Source organism: Sceloporus undulatus, chromosome 5, assembly GCF_019175285.1.
Source record: "Sceloporus undulatus isolate JIND9_A2432 ecotype Alabama chromosome 5, SceUnd_v1.1, whole genome shotgun sequence".
Lineage (NCBI taxonomy): Eukaryota > Metazoa > Chordata > Lepidosauria > Squamata > Phrynosomatidae > Sceloporus > Sceloporus undulatus.
In genome coordinates this window covers 56,415,514-56,436,601 of record NC_056526.1, presented here as the reverse complement: position 1 = coordinate 56,436,601, position 21,088 = coordinate 56,415,514, and the positions used below count along the sequence as shown (strand labels likewise).

The following is a 21,088-nucleotide window of genomic DNA, read 5'->3' as shown; positions in this document are numbered from 1 at the left end:
GCACGTCACATTCTCCCAGCCTCAGGGGAAGGCGATGGCAAACCCGGCCTTGCCAAGAAAGCCCCATGATAGGTTTACCTTAGGGTTGCCATAAGTCAGAAATAACTTGAAGACGCATAACAACAACAACAACCACCATAGCTCAGAGCAGGTTAATGTAAGCCACATGTTATGAATATTTATGTTCAAGAGAGACCATTGCTTGGGAGATCCCACTCCAAGCATCTTCTGTCTGAGGAGATCAACTCAATTTGGCTAAGGCAATGGTCTTGCCTTTACCTCACACTGGACACTGAAGTACTGAGCTGAAAGTACAGACAATGTTCCATGGAAAGGTTCAAAGGGAGATAAAACTGTCACAGCGTCACAGCGCATATTGGCCTCACATTACTTTCTTTCAGGTGGGTGGTGCAATGGAAGGAAAACTATAAATAAACAGTGCAAAGTCAAAGCCAGGCACTCTTCTGATGAATTATCACTTGTGGGCACTGCAGCAGAAACCAACAAGCTAATCTGTGTACTTTGTGCCTATTGGAGTAGAAGAGTTGCAAACTACAATGATAATCAAGGAAATAAATATAGGAATCTTCAGATATTTATACCAAGTTTATTGGCTATATGAAGCAAAGGTAACATCACTGTTTTAGAAATGCATTATTTGATACGGTGCTGAAACCTCATACTTTTGCCAAAAAGAGGTGTACCTGCTGAATAAACAGATCATTGCCAAGATAAAAACAGAAGAAAGAAAATAAGATCCTCATTTTTCATATAGCATTCTGTGTTTCCAAACATCCTTCCTCTCACTAAAAGGAATGAAAGGTTTGACAATTTATTAGAAAAAGCCCCAAATGTTTAGTAAAAGACAGGCAGATATTTAAAATCCTTATTAATTAATATACGTAACAAAAAAAATTCTCCCCCAAAAGTAAAACGACTCACTAGATTTACAAACACACTGGATTCTGTCCTGGAGCATAAAGTAGCTTCTAAGACAATAAATGATATTGAATAAATATATAAGCATTGAAGAACACACTAGACTCAATCCGTTGGGCAAGCCCTTTGAAATGAGCCAGAATTCAACAAGAGTACAGGAGCCTCCATGACAATGTGTGCTTCTTTTACAACTTGCCTTTGTTTTAGTAGGCCATGCCTTTGTATTATTCTCTTTGTGTTGCAGCCATTGTGTTCTGCAATGTTTTACAGAATTTACTATACACACCACAAATTTAAGAGTATTTAATGGACTTGTCATATAAAATACAAACTGATTTTGTATAGTTTCAAAACAATTGATCTTTATGACTCTCCCCCCCTCTCCCCCGGTATTTTGTATCATTTTCATTTGAACTCATTATCAATCACTTGTGCCTTTTAGCGGAAAGATCTCAAGTGGCTCCAAATTATATTTACCACAAAGTAGGTCATAGCACTTAACAGGGACAGTTGAACACCTGACAGCCTATTTCACAAGACAAACTTTGCAAACGTTAAAGTGTTTATACACATTTCTTCTGTGGAATTTCCCATGTCCAGCTGTTATAGAACATACATACATAACATACATTCTGTGTGGCAGATTCCATTAATACAGAAATAAATCTCCCATAGGATATATATGCAAAATCCAAATGTAACATCAGTACATTAACCTTCATTAAAACTGTTTCAGGGAACTCACAATACATTCAAGACAAGGATCCGTCAATCAATGATGCATTTTTAATTATTTTAAAAAACCCATCCACATTCCTTTTACAAGCTGGCTGCAGTTCCTCTCTTTCCACAGCAGTAAACTCCTTGAAGAAGTTGCTGGTAGGTAATCAATTACCTCAAGAGAGATTGATACATTTGATTCTCCCTTCTTGAATTCATGGGACAACTTCAGCAGAGAGTCTGCTTTCATATAGGCTCAATGCATGATGCACAAATTCATACTGTTCACTGGTTTGGACCATTCCACCTCTGTAGGGAAAAAGAAAGATGAGAAAAAAAGGGTGATGGAGTTTGTGAGAAAAAAAATATTTTCCCTCTGAGAGTTGGAGAAACTTTGAAGGAAGAATTTCTGTTTGTAGTGTACACACTTTCCTCTTGAACAGATTTACTATTTATTACAGGCTGCGTATCCCTTACCCCAAATGGTTGGGAACAGAAGTGTTTTGAATTTCAGATTTTTTAAAAACATGGTACAACTATATTTGCATATACATATATAATGAGGTATTTTAGGTCCACAACACACTGCAGAAATAATCCAGTTTGAGACAGCTTTAACTGCTAGGGAATCCTTGGAACTATAGTTTTGTGAGACATTTAGTCTTCTCTGTCAGAGAGTTCTAGTGCCACAATAAACTACAATTCACAGGATTCCCTAGCACTGAGCCAGGGCAGTTAATGTAGCCTCAGACTGGATTATTTCTGCAGTGTGTTTTGGACTTAGAGATGGGACCCAAGTCTAAGCATAAAATTCACTTATGTTTCATATAAACCTTGTACACACAGCCTAAAGGTAATTGTATAAAATAGTTTTAGTAATTTTGTATATGAAACAAAGTTTCTATACACTGAATCATGAGAAAGCAAACGTGCCACTATATCAGCCACCCCTGAATAAAGTTTTGAATTTTTGGAGGATTTTGGAATTCCAGATAAGGAAAACTCAACCGATAGTGGACAAAATTAATGTTTCAGTTTCTGAAAAATCATTACCTCTCTCCAGTATCAATTGCCATGTTAATTGCTCTAATGTGGGAAAGTGCACTGGATAACTAACTGGTGTCCTGGATTTCTGTCAGTCATACATTCAAACTGGTCACAAACAGGCTTTGGGAAGAAAGACAGAAGTTCTGTTACTGCCACTGTCCATAGTAAGTTGCACCTCTAGGAAACTGTTGGAAAAAAATCACTCCATGTTGCAGAAATCTGCCAACTTTTTTGCCCATAAATACAGTGGAGAATTTTAAGAAGCTGTTTCTTTGCATGTCTACAACTAGAAAGTTACTTATACAAGAATGAATATGACTGCATGCTGAAGCCATTCATAAATGAACAGTGGCAGGATCGTTACTTAGAATTATTGCTCACAGCGGTAGGTGCAATTACTTTCTTCAACTTTCAGGCACAGGACTCTGGCCTTAATGCACCCTATGCTCCTTCAACAAAGAACACTCCATTACATGTTGCATTTTGGAAGTCCAAGAATCAACATGCTGGCAAATACCTTCCAACTTCTCACAGATGAAAACTGTGATATATATCTGGCCAGGTAACATCAGAGAATGGTCAAGTTGGCAAAAGATATTAATGAAGAAGAACACATAAGCTAAGAAAATCTGCTTTGCCTAAGCCTACTGGAGAGGGCAAGATTCCACCCTCTCCTCTTCTCTCCCCTTGCTGAGTTAACAGTACTTTGAATTCAGTTTGCAGCACTGAAGTAAGGTGAGGACAAAGGGGAACATGAGAGGAGGATAGTGTAACTGTTCAATTTTAAAGGCAGCTGAAAAAGAATGACAGAGGATTAATTAGGACTGTCTCTGCCAAATCTGGACAGTAGGAACGCTTACCTACATGTCTACTAATCTAGGCTGGGGAGTCTTGTGAGTTCTGGGAGGTGTAGTCTAAATCTATGCATAGACCTTCCCTGTGCTGCAAAAGTGTGAGATTCCATTTCCTTGCAGACACCCCAAAACTGCAACTTGAGTCTTTCAGGATTTTTAAAAGATATATTTTTATATTTTTACCACTACAATTTTTGTTATATTTTTACTAATATTTAATCAATTAATATATATGTACTGTAGCTTTCACTGTGGGCATGAGAATGCCCTGAATATGGTGTAGCAGAAATCCCAGTTTTACTGAGAAACTGCTGTATTGCAAGCATGACCATAACTTTTGTGCACTGAAAATCTCAAGCCACACATTCAGAATCTGTTTGTCCTTCTTCATTGTGCACACCAACAGCTCCAGACATTGAACTATTCACTGATTTCATTTGGACAGAGCAACGTGCATCTTAAAACGTATAAGCAAACGAGAATCTGGCTTCCAGTGTCAATTCATTTGCATTCTTACACTAAATATGTGACCTACTGTGCCCTTAGAGCACATGTACAATGTGCAGCTTTTCCTGTACCTTTTCTAACGCCTATCAGGCTTCCTGTCTCACCAGCTGACACTGAAGAAATTTTGCAGTGATGATTCATTTCAGCACCTTAGCAGCAATTCTGTTTAATTTGACCATAAAAGTATAGTGTGTGGATCAGATACATGTGCTAAAAGCATAAAAAACAGAAACGGTGGCATTCCTGCATCATTGCAGAACAGAGGTCTAGACTAAAATGGCTGAAAAGTAGATGTAAGGGAGAGGACAAAGTACTGTACCACTTCTCTCACCACTCCTCTGCTGAAAATCATAGGTCTAACCTGCACTGAAGTAATAATGCAGTTTGACACTACTTTGATGGCAATGGTTCCATGCTATGGAATTTTGGGATTTGTAGTATTGTGAGATATTTAACCTTCTCTATCAGAGATCTCTAGTTCCACAAGAAACTACAAACCCCAGGTTTCTATAAGATTGAGCCATGACAGTTAAAGCAGGGTAAATGGCATTATGAAGATTAGATTGTAGTGTTTTGTAGTCTCTTATTGTATACAGCTCAAGAAAAAAAATCCAGAAAGCAAAACTGTTAGAGCCTTGTTAAACATGAGTCTTATTTTATCTCCTCATACCAGAGGCCCAGCTGAACTGTGATGAAGGAGATGTCATTTTGCAAACAGTAATTCACCACAGTGGGCTTGAACATTCAGTTTGAAACTGTAATCTCTGCCATAGAGGTGGGTCTACAATTCCCACAAACCCACAGCTAGCATGGCCAGCGACTATGGAGGATGTGTAACTTATGGAATGCAGTAAAAAAGTAACATTTCCAAACTCTGGTGTCAACACTCTGCCATACTTGCCCATCAATAAAGCTGCTTTTTTAATTTGGTTGGAAAAATGTTCAAATTATTTGGAAATAGGTTATAAAAATAGTAACGACATCAAACATACCTACTTGTCCTGATACCTAGTTGGAACCTGAGTTCTTTAATCTGCCAACTTTGCGTTGTTCTGCAACTAATTTGTTCTGTTTATAATGTATATAAAATTAGAATCAGTGAGGTTAGAGCAGAGGTAAATGCAACCTAAGAAATACCAGTTGGCAATTAGAGGTAGTATTTTCCATTTTGTGTCACCTTACCTGTCCAAACGCAGTTGGCAGACAATGCTTAATGCATCAACTACCCCTTCTTTCTTCAGCTGATGACATCCAATAGCAGTTGCAATAAAACATCCAGTTCTTCCTATTCCAGCACTGAAAATAAATTTTTAAAAATTAGACCAAAACTGAATTGAGTCAAAATTATAGTAATCAACTACCACAATCTTATAAGGTGGTCGTAAGTCTTTAAAAGACCACATTCAGTCCCAGTTTTGGGGGAAAGGCAAAGTATAAATGATGATGATGGTGACGATGATGACGAAGATGATGGGTGGAACCCTATATGGCCTTTACGTATGCATATGCACCATAGTTACAGTGCTTTGAAGTGAATCCCAGCTCAACCCCACCTTCCAATCTCCACTTACTGGGCAGCTGCTGCTGTGATCAATGAGGGTCTGTTCCCCTGTCACTCAAGAAGCAGCTGGCTGCTGTTTCCACCCCTTCCTGAGACTGATCCCCAATGTGACAGGCAAAAACAGGGTCCCTATTACAATGTGGCAGCCAGCTGCTTCCCAAATAATGGGAACAGAGCCTCGACTGAGATTTTACAGCTACATAGGTCTTTAGGTTGCCACTAATCTATATGATAATATAAGAAGATAATACAATGAAACATCCATTGTGATCCTACACAGTAGTGTTACTAGAGGGGTGTGGGGTGTGTGACCCACACTGGGTGAACCTGGGGGGATGATACCTGTCTGGCCCTCCACTTGTTTCCAGAAGGAACCAGGGCAGTGGAGAAGAAGGTGAGGGTGGCAGGTGCATGTACATCCCTGAGGTCCTCCCCACTGCCCTGGCTCCCTTTGCAGAGGAAACCAGGGCAGTGAGGAAGGGTGGCAAATGCATGCATGCTCAAGAGATTCTGCTGTCTGGCAGCAGGGAAGCCTGAACAAGAAACCCCACTGTCCATGCCTCCCTTTTGCTGCCTCACTTGCCCAGCTGCCCATCCTCTGGCAACCCTTTTCCTGGTGTCATTTGGTAGTGCAAGGCCATCAGCTGGAGGACAGGTAAGAAAGGCAGCAAGGGAAATGGAAGAAGTGAGCACCTCACCAGGCAATACCAATGTTCTACCATTAGGCAAATGAGGGAGATGCCTTCAGCTGCATACTATGCGTGTAAACACACAACCGCAAATTATTAAACATGCTCTTTTTTGTTTTTACTGTAGTGCATTGAGACAGAAAGGTGCTTGGGGGATGTATTACCTCTGGTGCCAAAATAATTTTGCTGGCTTTGGATACCATATAACATGACTTTTGGGGATTTGTTCCTCCATCTCAGGCAGCAAAGTGTCTTCAGCTACACCTGTCTTCACATTTCACTTGTAAACAAATACACGTTGGCTTGATTATGTGGATGAAAACTTATAAATAAAACTAGTATTGCCTAAGCTTGTTGTTTGTAATTAGTTCCATAAGAAGTCAGGTCAAAATCATTTTCAAATGCTATCAGGGATGATTATGTCTCCTTGACACACAAACCTCCAGAATGGGTGAAATCATTATAAAACCATGAGATACCTGGGAGATAATAAACAAATGGAGAATGGTGGCCAATAGTTACACAACAGTGAGCCCCTTTTACCTCAAACACAATGAAATAACTGCACAAACTAAAATCAACAAATGTTTTGTCTCAGTTCCCAGGCATCTTTCAATTCTACCTTCTTCCTTAAATAACAGTCACCCATAGCAGACATGTGTAGCTGTTTCCTGCCACAGTATGGTGGGAATGTGCAATTACACATTTCTTTGGGATATTTTTTTTAAAAAAGTATGATGCAGGGCATATCTGAGAAGTGGACCCTGTTTTGAATTACCAGATCTTTCAATATAGGGTGGGGAACAAATATTTAGGATCTCAAAAAAGCCTCTGGTTGGCTGCATCTGAGCTATGGCCTGCAGTTAGTGCGTTCCTGCTGTATAAAAATTCTGCTTCATTCAATTTTCAGGAGAAACAACATTTATGAAAAATCAAATTACCTGCAATGCACAATTACAGGTCCTCTACCAGCCGATGCCATCCTGTCCTCTTCTACATCAAGCATAAGCTGCAGAAGGGGTTGAGCACTATCTGGAGTTTTGTGGTCTGGCCAGGATGTGTACCAATAGTGTTTGACATGTCTTGGTTGGCTTCCCTGCTGAAAATAAAGAGGCACATTTGTGATGAACCACAGATAGTACTTGTATTACTATCTAAAAGAAGAAGAACACAGAAGCAGATTCCCCATCCTTAAGAAATGAATCATAATAATGAACATTTCACTGTGTGAAATGCGGATATTTTCTGACCCCAAAGAAGTTCATTGTATTGTTGTGTGCAAAATGTCCCATGTCCCAAAGTGTGTGTAAAATCAACATGTTCCACACAAACACCCAGAGCTAGAAAACACAATGTTTAATGAAAATAAAATAAAAAGCAGATAAAATAAAATGTAAAGCTCTAAAATACTCCCTCTAATGCATGAAGGTGAAGGATACAGTCTAGAAATGATAAAATTCAATTCAGTTGTGTCCCTAGCTCTCCTTTAGCAGATGCATATATGTCAGTATAAGACAGGGATGGATAACCTTATGGACTCTCAAATGCTTGTAAACTGTACCTCCCATCAGCACTAACCAGCACAGTCAATGAAGAGGGATGCTGGGAGCTGAAATGTAACAGCATCTGGGAGATGACAATTCCCTCTCCTTTGACACCGGCATGTCTTATTGTTTGAAGTAGTTCTGTACACAGCTGGCTGGTATATATAACTAGACATATACAAGGCTATACTGACCAGAATTTATTTGCTTGCACTACAACTCCTGGAATCCACTAGTTTGAGAGATTCTGAGAAGTGTATTCCAAATAACTATGACATATTCAGCAGACATGAAGATATACAGGACTACTAGGGCATCCATAATCCTATTTGCTTTCTCTTACATTCTATGTTAATTATTTATATTATATTCCTGAAACTCCCTTGATGTTTGGTTCTTTATTTAGTGTTAGTGAGTTCCACAAACTAACAATTACATATAGTTTAAAAAATTAAAGTTACCTTTAGTGTAAGGTTGCGGACAGTATAATTCTCACATTCCTGCACACTGTTGACAAGTACTTCCACTTTCCCATAGATTCCTCTCTTCTCTGGCCAATACAGCACACATTTCTGAGGGGGGGGGGGGAAGAATTTCAAAATTGCTGTATTAATCAAAAAAGATCTTTAAGATTTTATTTTGAATGAAAGTGTTAATTATTCCTAATTAACTTTAAAAAAGTATTGTGCAAGAGTTATAGTGCTAGGATGAACTGAGATGACCCAGGTTCAAATCTACATTTGATTGTGAAATTCACTACATGAACCTTGGCCAGCCAGTACCTCTGTCTAACTTACTTCACAGGGTTGATATGAACATAAAATGGGGAGAGGGATCATCTTGAGCTCCTTGGACAAATGGTGTGGTATAAATGTATAGGTTGAGAATCCCTTGTCCAAAATGCTAGGGACCAGAAATATTTTAGATTTCAGAATTTTTCCAGTATTGGAGTATTTGCATATACATAATGAGATACTGTGGAGATGGGACTAATAACTAATATGCCCATTAATGTAACCGAAGCTAGGCTAAGAGCAAACGCTGTAGTAATGTAAATGTCAATAATTTGTGCAAGGCAGATAATGGTAGAGAAACTAAATGTGAGATAGAATTTAAATCATTTTCATTGTGTTACTGATTCCATTTTCCATATAAGATGGCACCAGCACTAAGATGGCACCAGCATTACAGAAGAGCTAACAAAAAGAATGTTTATTTAAGCCATCATTCTGTATGAGCTAAATGTCTCAGTAACAATGGCGGGTTCTAGACCGCCGCTTTGAGGCGGTCTGCCGCCGCCGCCGCTTGCTCCGCGCGGGAGCCTCAGGAGCCATACCGCGCGGCTCCTGCGCGGAGCAAAAAAGAAGCTCCAAAATGGAGCTTCTTTCAGTGGCGCACTGATGGCGTCGCGAAGCGCCAAGGGCACATTCGTGACGTCATTAGGGCCGCGCGACGTTCGGACGCTCAGGGTCCGATATGTCAATATGGCGCCAGCCATGTAGAAGGGCCGGCGCCATATTGTACGGACACAGTCCGTACTAGACTCAGGGGCGTCTAGAAGAGACGCCCCTTTTTTAAAAAACTGCCGGTTGGTAACCAGCCAGTGATTTATGAAAACACAACAAAACATCTCTTCCTAGATCAAATCGTGGGGAACACAGGACAGAAAATATTTAGCACCATTCCATCTAACACCTCTGGAATAAGGCAATATATTGAATCCATAAAAAAGGTATTGCCCGAAGCCTCTTTTAAACAAATGAAACAGTTTGTTATCAATAGTGTATATTTATTTTATATAGGAAAAAGTAATACTCTTTAACTATACACATATTCAGCAACACATACACCAATCCTCTTAAAAGAAATCATACTGGCTAATTAAAGAGATAGCTTTCAAGGAGAAGCACAAAGTTGCATTCAAGGAAGCAGTGAACTCTTAGCAACTGAAGCCCTGTCTTTTATAGACTAATAATACAACCACCACCACTCACCCTTCAAAACTTGCCTAGAGCAGTTAGAACGGTTAACCCCTATGACCCTGCTGGGCCTTTATTGAAATTACAGAATCCAGAATCCTCACTTGGAATATTTACTTTTTTCAACTACAAATCCCCAAATCCTCTAGCCAGCATGGCAAGTATTAGTAAATAAATATAATAGTACTAGTAATAATTTCCCCAAGCTATGATAACAACAACCTCTGCTATATTATTCTTATTCTTATTCTTATCATCATCATCTCCTGTCTTGTCACTACTTCCATCCCCACTACCAGCAATACCTCTTTTGGAAGATGTTTCTCTTTCCAGCATAGGGAAAAACAATACCAAATACCACAGCTGCACCTCGCCTTGTCACAATCCGATTGTCCGCTTCTGAGCTTTCTTGATAAATGGGCCTACTGTATGAAGCTCCCTAACGGCTTTGAAAGCTTGTTCAGGAATTTTTCTTATCTTGTTCCCAGTCCTTTTAATTGGCAGCCTCCTCTGAATGAACAATGCAAAACTACCCTCCATCACAATGGCCCCTACTTTTCAATATAGTTAAGGAGCTTTATTTTTACACACTGCTGCTAGGACTCTAGATGTATCATCACTTATTTTACTGATTAAATAACTTTTTGGGACAAATGAAAACTCAAGGCAGTATGTGAACCACAACATATAATTCACATGGCTGTTTATTTACTTCTTTTGAGTATTGATTATTTGAAGTTGTAAGTAATTAACAATATTTACTCATTCATTCTGTATCTGGATGACGATTCCAGGCAAAACAACAATGATCCACAACTAATTTGGACACAGTTGTGTGAACTTTCATGCATAAATGTTCATAACATATTTCAACTGCTTTGCATATTTGTTAAATTTCTCTATAGGCATGTTGTTGGTTTTTTTTTGGGGGGGAGGAGGGGTAGACATGTAACAAAGAATGTAATAATCAAAGCAAAGGAAAATTATGCCAAAGAAGTTACGCAATTCTGACAGGCATAATTGTTAATGCTCACCCTAAAGACTGGATGGATGTGGAGGGAACTATGGTAAATGGTTGCTATGTGATGTGTGGGGGAAGCAACCAGGCACAGGCAGGGCTAAGAAAATGCACCCGTATCAAAAAGGATGAAAACTGAAAGCAAAGAAAATCATGACTATGGGGCAGTACAGATGGGCGGGAAAACGCTGTCCCTTTTTGCTGCGTAGCGTTGCCATGGCAAACAAATGGCAAGGCACTGCTGCGCAGCAAAAAAAGGAGCCGCCAAGAGCAGCTCCTTTTTGCGACATTGTAAGGGCTGCGCCACTGCTTCGTGGAATAGACATGTGAGAGCTAAGACACCCACTTGTCATCAACACACCACCTGTGTGTGCGGTGCTGCACAATAGTGGCACCGTCCGCACGTAGTAGAGCTCGGGAGCGTACGATGGTGCGCATTCCCAAGCCCTACTATTGCCGCCATGACACTGCTTCCTGGTGGTGTGTACTGGGCCTATATTAGCAGTGATTATGGCCTTTAACATCATAACTTTACCTCATTTTAACTGCTGACAAACACACAAATGTCTTCTTCTGATCCTTCAGATTACAACTCCTCCCAGTGCTCCTTTGAGGGGAAGCACCAAACAGCTGCTACCACTATAAATTTCTCACCCTGGCATTTAAAAAGGGTAGGAAGAGATAAAGGGATTCCATCTCAACATAAGGAAGAATTTCATGATGGTGAGAATTGTTCAATAGTGGAACACACTCCCTCAGAGCGTGGTGGAGTCTCCTTCTTTGGAGGTTTTTAAACAGAGGCTGGATGGTCATCTTTTGGAGGTGTTTTGCTTGTGTGTTCCTGCATGGCAGAATGGGGTTGGACTGGATGACCTTGTGGTCAATTACAACTCTATAATTCAAAGTCATGAACTGGGAATAGGCATTTCTCATAACATGAAGAAAATTGCTAAAATTGCTCATTGCTTCCTTTGAGAAAAAAATTAAAGAAGACTCACATCCCTATGCTGCAAGTGAAACTTAATGAGAAAGGGAGAGACTAGGTGGATTTATTCAGTGTTTTCCCCTTTCTGGTACAAAAAAGTATCTGTACCAAGCTAGTGTCATTTCTACTAATATTGTACAAGAAGGTAACCGTTACCACATTTTCTAATTTTGTACATTTTACAGAAATGCACTGAAAAGTTGCAGAATGCACAAAATCTTTCAAATTTGGACCAAAAGAAAAAAAATTCTCATTGTTTTGCTGTGAGGAGACACCCCCCCATGTTATGCCATATTTTACATTAGAATTAATCAAGTCAGATGTACATCACTTGCTGCCATGCTAATACCAATGATTCCAAATAAGCTTCTCTGTAGTCATGCTTAAAGCAGTGAAAGATCAGGATGAGATACTGAGTTTTTCCTCTAGTATACAAGGATTCAGCATTAAGGCATATAACAAGCTGAATCCTTTTTCAGGGGCAATAACATGCTTGATAGAGACTTTCAGTTGTGTCCCACAAAATGACAGGCATAGGAAATTTCTGACTTTTTCCTACCATAGAACCATTTTCATGTCTTGCTTGGTTATTTCTGTTTTAGTTCTATCTTTTCTCCCTTTTCTGAACACAACCATATTTGATATATATATTTATATAATTAAAAAAACCTCAGAGTATCCAAACTTACATGCTTGTTGCATCAAATAAAATGGCATAATAATTCTCCTACAACCCAAGCAGTACTTAACATGTTTGCCAGGATTTCTTAGTGAAATGTCTAAAGCTCATGTAAACACAGACCGACTTTCTTCCTATAGCCTGGGAACTACATGAGATACCTCCCCCTCTTTTCTTAGAAGGAAACTGCCATTGCCAGTCCACAACAATGCAGATAAACAATATTGTAATGAGCTTGAGCTATTCAGGTAAACACAGGGCTTCCTGATATGTTGGAAACCATGGGGTGTTGCTTTCAAGTCATTCTTTTCAAGCAGTGTCAGGGGTATTAAAAGTTTGGCATTTCCTGTGGGAAAATATTTGTTTCTGCAGACTGTATTATAGCAGGATAGGTTTTCAGAGATATCTTGATCAGATCAGACAAGGAATTGTTTATCATATCTATGGCCAGCCCAGACATTTTGCAGCTTGAGACAGAACAGCCAATGGCTCCCTCTCCCAAGAAGACCCTCCACCTCCAAACCATTTTGGCACCTAAACTGGAAAAATCTCACTGGAAAAAAAGTGCCCCTCCTCCCCTTCCTAGTAATAAAAATACAACAACAACAACAACAACAACAACAATGAGACAGCATCAGCAACAACTGAAAGTATTAACAATTTGCTACCCTTGCATAACATGTCATATCTCATGCTACCCTGAACACATCCAGTCTTATTTGATTTCTATAGTTAATCCGGATCAAGCATAGGTTGTACTTAGATGAAAGATAACCAGGGAATACCACAGTTATCCAGGTTAGTTGCTGTTATGTTGTTATTTGACATCAAGTTGGCTTGGATTGATTCAATCAAGGAAGGCAAAGCTCTGAGTCTTCAAGATCTGAGCAGGGTTCCTGGTGACAGGTGCTTTTGGAGGTCTTTCATTAATATTGCCACCATGAGTCAATATGTATGAGATCTTTCTCTTTTCCTCCTGCCTTCCATTTTGCAAAGCATTATCATTTCCCCCCAATACATTATGTCATCTCATGATGTCTCCAAAGTATAAGAGTCTCTATCTAGTCATTCTGACCCTATAGGGAGCTGGAACGTGTCCAAAAGAGGGTGACTAAAATGGTATAAGGTCTGGAAACTATGCCCTATGAAGTGTGGTTTAGGGAGCTGGGAATGTTTAGCCTGGAGAAGAGAAGGTTAAGAGGTGACATGACAGTCATGTTTAAATATTTGAAAGGATGCTAAATGAAGCAAGCTTGTTTTCTGCTGCTTCAGAGAATAGAACACAGAGCAACGGATTCAAACTACAGGAAAACAGATTCCATCTAAATAGGAGAACTTCCTGACAGTAAGAGCTATTTAACAGTGGAATGTGCTGACTTGGAGTGTGGTGGAGTCTCCCTCTTTGAAAGTTTTAAAACAATGACTTAATGGTTAATCTGTCAGGGGGTGCTTTGATTGTGTATTCCTACATGGAAGGAGGTTGGATTTGATGGCCCTTGAGATCTCTTCCAACTCTATGATTCTATGTATCATGTCTCATTAGAACAGCATATTTTAATGGCTGCCTTACTAATGCCCAGTGGCATAGTTAGCTCCATTAATATAGCATGTATAATATAGGAAATCATAATCAAGTTGATAGGATGAAAATCAACTCATTTGAAATGTGGTGCTGGAGAAGAGTAGTATAGATACCATGGACTGCTAAAAGGACAAAGAAATGGGTCCTAGATCAAATCACAGAATCATAGAATCATAGAATAATAATCAAATCAAGTCTGAACTCAAGTGAACTAGAAGCCAAGCTTACTAAACTAAGACTCTTGTTCTCTGGACATATCATGAAAAGACATGACAATAATGCTTGGTAAAATAGAAAGTAGTAGGAAAAGAGAAAGACTACATACAGATGAATAGACTCAATCAAGGAAGCCACAGCCCGAGTCTATAATGCATAACATATAACATATAGCATATAACAACACAACAAAACTCTGAGAACTATTTCCCCCCAATTTCTTGTCTTTAAGGAAAGAGGCCCAATCTTGGATGAATCCATTGTCAAACAGCCATATTTTTATATCAATATCTGAAAAAGATGTGAATCTTCAAGAGCCAGGAAAAAGCAGATTAGTCCCATACTTCTGTGTTGGGATTTGTGAAATGGCACTATATATAGTGATTATCTGTGCTCCTGATTCTATCAAAACCAACAAATGAACTAAATTATCTGTGAGTTGGGATGGAATTTTTAGCAATCTCTCATTCACAAGGTCACCATAAGTAAAAATCAGCTAGCAGTTAACAACAAAGACAAAGACTTGTTTGTACAACTCTCAGTCGAGCACAACTACATCTAGATACAACCCTTTATTATTTTCGCTGAATAATAATGATGATGATGATGATAATGATGATGATGATGATCACAAGTTGGATCCAGACTTAGTCAAATGTACAGCACACTCTTTTAAATCAGTGGGAGTCATTATTAACCCATGATTTCAGTGGATTTGCAGATCTAAATTAAGGACTGTTTTCTTCTGAGAACATCTGATCACAGTGCTGGCTACTTCCACAGCCAGAAGAATAATGTTCATTACTTAATAAGTTCAGAAATCATACCTCATTCTTCTCCTTCAGTTTTGTGATCATAACAATTACTGGACTATCCTCTTGCCATACCATCAGCCAGAAATCATTGACTGTATTAATCATAGGGCCCTGGGTTGCAATGAAAGCTTTCTCCTGGCCACTGTAACCCTGATTTGGACACAGACATAAAAATAGTAATATCAGATTAAGATTTTAATGGGAGTTAAAAGAAATAGGCACTTGAATAAGAAGAAAGCCAATTCAGAGAGCTTGTGCGAACTTATTTCTGATGGATTATTTGTTAAGACAATATATTGCCCACTGAGTACTCATTTCACACACAAAATAGAGAAGGTGGGTGTATAGGCCAAATAATAATAATAATAATAATAATAATAATAATAATAATAATAATAATCCAGCTCCATATGCTTGGATCTCATTACTCCGATTAGGCCAACTCTGCAATATTGTGCAGGCTTTAGGATTCTTCAGAACTCTTCCTCAGGTTAGATGGTAAATAAAGCAAAAAGGATGGAGATGGAGAGGGGAAGCAATAGATGGTCAAGGTGTGGTACCTGCATTAGGGAATTATTCTTTATCTGTTTCTCTGTCCCAGAAACTTTTAGGAAAGCCCAAGAAGCAATTTGAAACCATTTCAGTGCCTGATGGAGCCATTTTCCATCTTAAGACTGTAAACAGATGCAGAGGCCATGGCTGAAGCATCAGGCACTTCTGTCCATCCTTCTTCCTGCTTTGTTTACTGTCTACTTTGATGAAGAATTTAGGAGAACTTGAAAGCTTGCATAGTCTTTTGTGACCATTGACTTGGAGCAATAAACACATTCTGCTCATATTGATTTTACCATGAGATTGTTCATAACTTTCTATTGAGAGAGCCATGTGGGGAGAAAAGGAATGAGCAGTAGCTCAGTAGAATTAAATTTTTCTAATTGTTCAACCAGAAAATGAGGTCGAAGTTGGCAAATTCTCACAACGTACACCAGTTTACTTACCCTGATGTAGTTTGCATTTATGTAGGTGCTCAAAGTGTCCCCTGGGTACTTTGGTTTCAAACAGACCCTGCTTATAGGATCTGCAAAGACAATGAAAATCCTTTTACTGTTGAAAACAACATAGGTTTATTAGATGCTGTTGTAGTGGTAGTTGTGGTGGTGGTAATATACATACATATATTAGAAGTGGGGGACATTCTAATATTAGATTAATATTTTGACACAGCTGTTACAATGGGCACCAGCATCTTAGATAGTTGTGATATCCAGGGTGGTATTTGTACAGCTGTAGTATGCTTAAAAAAGGGACAAAATGCCCCAAGTTTACCAGATCCTATCTAATCTTGGAAGCTAAGGTCAGTCCTAGTTAGTACTTAGATAGGAGACTGCCAATGAATACCAGGCGCTCTAGGCTGCATTTCAGAGGAAGATTCTGACAAAACCACTTCTGAGTATTCCATGCCTAAGAAAACCCTGAGAAATCCATGGGGTCACCATAAGTTGATAAATGACTTGAAGGCGCATGCACGCACGCACACGCGCAGGCACGCGCGCGCACGCGCACACACACACACACAGACATAGAGTATGCTATGAATCACTCTGAGTTTACCAGAGATGAAACAAATGAGACAGGAACCAAATGCGACTCATATATTCTCATCCTACTGCTTTCTGGTTCTGTCTAGAGGAAAAAGGGAGGTGAACTGATATGCTGCAATAAGGCACATAGTGTCCTAATGCAGGGACAGAATCTATTCTTCCCCCTACCTCAGAAGCAGACTTGGGCTCCTTTCATACTGCACAGTCATAACATTTCGATACTACTTTAATGGCTTCCAGTTCACCCTGTGTAACTCAGGGATTTGTAATTTGGTGAGACACTGGAGAGATTCAGTGTGGTATAGTGCCTCTAAATGCACAGGAACCTACTGGGTGACCTTGGCCAAGTCACACTCTCTCAGCCTCAAAGGAAGACAAAGGTAGACCCTCTCTGAACAAATCTTGCCAAGACGACCCTGTAATAGGTTTGCTCTAGGGTTGCCATAAGTCAGAAATGACTTGAAGGCACACAACAACACAGAGGCATTTAGAGCTCCCTAGCAGAGGTCTGAATGTAACTATAAATCCCAGAACACCATATGATGGAGCCATGGCAGGTCTCTTTTACACTTCACAATTATAGCACTTTAATGTTACCTTTGTTACTATGGACCTGATCTTTCCTATCATGGATGTCTGAGTGCTGTAGAGATCTGTGCTGCTTCTCCATCTTTGCTGACAGATGGAAGCTCATGGACCAAGGAGGTGAAACTGGGAGAAAGCTGTACTCCCAATTTCAAGTGCAACATGACATACCTCAAGCACACTGCCTAGGCAGAAACCAATGGCATTTCCTTTCCCAATGAAGACATCAGAACCAATGAAGGCTGTTAGAGGCTTCTGCATAGGTATTGCATTTCAATAGCGTGAGTTAGGGTCCTGCTTTTTTATTTATCAATCCCTTGCAATGATCACTTAATGATGGGGGAAGTGAGCTGCAGCCAGTCACAGAGTTCATCAGGGCTGCCCCCCAGACATTTGCTGTCTGAAGCAAAGGACAAAACAATCCTTGATTCTATGAATGGAAATCAAATTGACTGGCTATGGAACTGCTACAACACTGGCAAATAATAATACTCAGAGACAGCAGACTGGTTTAGTGGGTACATGACATGTTGGCTGAAGACAGGCACAATCTTAGCTGCCCACTAAAGATTCAAAAGAGTCATAGCCAGCCTGAATTTCCATGAGAGGGTGTTAAACAGTTGAGTTACTACTACAGAGAAAGCCTTGTTGTGTGTACCCACCAAGGACCCTGAGTTTGATCATGCTGGTAGGTCATAATGATGTAGCTGTATGCTACCACGTCAAAACTGCAGTATGATGAAAGCTTATTTAGGTTTTTTTAATTTATGATAGCAAGCCTTCACATCCTGTGAGCATAGAAAGCAAATATAGTCCATCTGCCCTTTGAAGTGGCCCATGACATTTTGGATAATAAATTTCTGAAACAAGTGGGGGTGGGAAGACTGGAAGAATTGTCAGACACCTGGCAGAGCAAAATCCCCTTGTCTTGGGGGCCACTTGTTGCTGGATTAAATCTGAAGTACTTAGAACAATGGGAATATGCTTCCATTGATCCCAGTGTGTTCATTTGACCCAAGAATTTGTGAAAAATTGCTTTCTAGTGTGTGCTGAAAGTCTTCTATGTTTGGTAAAATTGAATGTGGCATTTAAAAAGTGACATGCATGTGGATATACTAAATACCAATAAATTGGAAGAAAACAAGTCTGATTCACATTAATGAAAACATTATAAAGGCCACTGTGTAAAGGGGGAAAAAGTCTGCCTCAATGTCAAACCATCAGAACAGGAGAATTTAGCCACTAAAAAGTTACCTAAAAGACTAATACTTTATATCTAAAAGACCAAAAGAAAATCAAATGTAAAACAGAATTACTGAAACCTGACAGTTACTTTAATACAAGGCAGTGACAACCAGGCAGAAGTGGATGGACAGAAGTTGAAAGCCTATGGCTCTTCTGAGAGACCAATAGAGGGGGAAAAATACACACATCATTTCACACATCATTTGCTGGTCATGCTAGGTGCCCTAGTTGAAGAGGCACACCCAGTCAGTGTTGGGAATGGAAAAGCTGACATATGCAGCGAGCTGATAATAGGAAAAGGGAGGGCTCCCCTGCTGGATGAAATACTAATAAAAGCTGAAATAGACTTACTTGGAAGGATGGTCTTATAGCGATTTTTAGTCCCATGGCTGGGAATGTCAAGCTCTTTAGGATCCACAAAATTCATTGGAATTTCCTAAAGAGGGAGGAAAAAGAAAACTGAATTAGCAGTGTTAGTATTTATAAGGAGCTACCCTAACAGCACCAGATCCCATCTGATTTTGGAAGCTAAGCAAGGTGAACCCTTGTTAGTCCCTGGATGAGAGACTACCAATGAATACCAGGTACTGTAGGCTATATTTCAGAAGAAGAAAATGGCCAAACTACCTTTGAATATTCCTTGCCTAATAAAACCCTATGAAATCCACAGGATTGCCATAAATTGATAGGTGACTTGAAGGCACACACACACACACACACACACACACACACACAATTGTTGCTAGCAAAGATGCAAGTAATGAAACCTTGGCAGGCTATGGAGGCTGAGATACATTGTAGCTGGTGGGTTAGAAGGCAGGGCAGTAAGTGGAATCAAGACTGCCCTTCAAAAGAACCAAACGTCTCAGATCTGCAGGGAGGAGAGGGAGAGAGAGAGAGAGAGAGAGAGACCTCCTCTAGCAGGTCATTCCACAGTTTTGGAGTGGCTGATGCCTTTGTGGCTTTGGAGTGGTCCTCTGGGAAATCGTGATCAACCTGGTCTTCTTTGGCTGCAGAAGGTTCTTCCTAAAGGACCTGGGAGTGTGGGGTGGATTGTATGGAAAGAGACACTCCCGCAAGTAAGCTGGATCCAAGCCATGTAGGGCTGTAAAGGTAATAACCAACACTTTGTACTGCGCCTGGAAGCTAATTGGCAGCTAAAAAGCATGTGTTTCAATGCTGTATCAGGCCAGAATGCTGGTTAGGCAATTAAGTCTGAAGATTTGGAAACACTAAAAATATCATGTAAGTGGAAACTTAGTATCTCAGGGAGACAACTTTTTAATATTTTCATGTGAGTTCATATCAAAGGGGAAATCTGGAGCCTTACAATGAATATGTACTCCAATTCTCATATATATGTATGTGTGCGTGCGTGCGTACATGCAAAAAAGTTTTTTTTTAACTAATGATCAATAATAGGCTTACCATGAATTCTGTTTGAAGCAAATGAGAACTTGCAACGGTGTCTTTTAACTGCTCCTTTGTCAAGATCCGGCTAGCAGACTGGAGGTACTCCATTGCTACTTTTTCTCTTGGTGTTGGCACAGCTACAAAAGGTTCAACACTTCCTAAGCTGCTCATGTCTAAGGTGAGTGAAACATTAGATCCTCGCCTGCAGGATAAGACAAACATTGTACAATTAGCTTTTTATCTCATGTGAACTGGTATTTAGGAATGTGGGATTTGTTCTATGCAGTGATTTACTACATTTTTCACAGTAGGGTGATCCACAGAAGACTACAAATAATTGCAGGTGGATTTTTTTTAAACTGAGAAATGCCCCTGCTTCATTCACTGAACTTTTTAAGGACTTCCACCATCTTCCTCATCCTTTTGTAATTTCCCATGCCTTCCTACCATCACCCATTCCCCCCCCCCCAGAGAAAATCCAGTAAGGAAGAAAAGATGAAACATTGCACAATATCCATTGATTGGTTGCATAAGAAGCTCTATCAGGAATCTCCTATGCCTTGAACTATGTCAAGGTTTGAACATACTCATCATCTATGACATGCTAAGGTTGATTTGTAGTTTCTTCATCATGTCCAAAGCTAATCCATGCATTAGTTAAACCATAGCCAGTGTGTGATCCTCCAGATGTCATCTCTCACTAAATAGGTGAGGATTAGGACTAAGATTAATGGGAGCAAAAATACAATAACATAACATAAATTGTTTATGCCTGATTTAAACAAACCTAGCTTCAAATGCCAACCTATCCAAACAAAGCCAAACAGAAAGTTATCATACTAGACATTAACTTTTTTAAAAAAAGATAAAATAAAGAGGAAGAATAAGCACTAAAATCTAAACAGCAGCCTGTTTCTCCTCACTAAAATGCTTTCAATAAGACTACCGTTTTCTGACATCCATCAGCACATTACAGGATCCTTATAATATCCATCTTTGTTGTTGTTGTTTTCTACAAACATATCCCTTTGAAAACAATACTGTTGTTGTTACTTTATTTTGATCTAATAAACAGATTGCTTTGCAAATACTAAATCCAAAAGTAATTA

The 21,088-nt window shown here is 39.5% G+C and overlaps 1 protein-coding gene across 5 annotated transcripts in view; it reads right to left on the bottom strand.

The window, feature by feature from the left end:
• Nucleotides 1–587: 587 nt before the first annotated feature.
• PTPRR (protein tyrosine phosphatase receptor type R) overlaps nt 588–21,088 on the bottom strand; it is a 126,618-nt gene continuing 106,117 nt past the window's right edge. For 4 of the 5 annotated variants that reach the window (XM_042469970.1, XM_042469972.1, XM_042469974.1 and 1 more), the window contains 8 exons: nt 19,995–20,181; nt 18,918–19,002; nt 16,134–16,213; nt 15,148–15,285; nt 8,323–8,433; nt 7,259–7,416; nt 5,250–5,363; nt 588–1,968 (listed from right to left, as the gene is read on the bottom strand). In XM_042469970.1, the coding sequence (XP_042325904.1) occupies nt 1,875–1,968; nt 5,250–5,363; nt 7,259–7,416; nt 8,323–8,433; nt 15,148–15,285; nt 16,134–16,213; nt 18,918–19,002; nt 19,995–20,181 (967 nt within the window). In that variant the 3' untranslated portion in view covers nt 588–1,874. The remainder of the gene's footprint in view (nt 1,969–5,249; nt 5,364–7,258; nt 7,417–8,322; nt 8,434–15,147; nt 15,286–16,133; nt 16,214–18,917; nt 19,003–19,994; nt 20,182–21,088) is intronic. The other variant, XM_042469971.1, reaches the window with a different exon arrangement.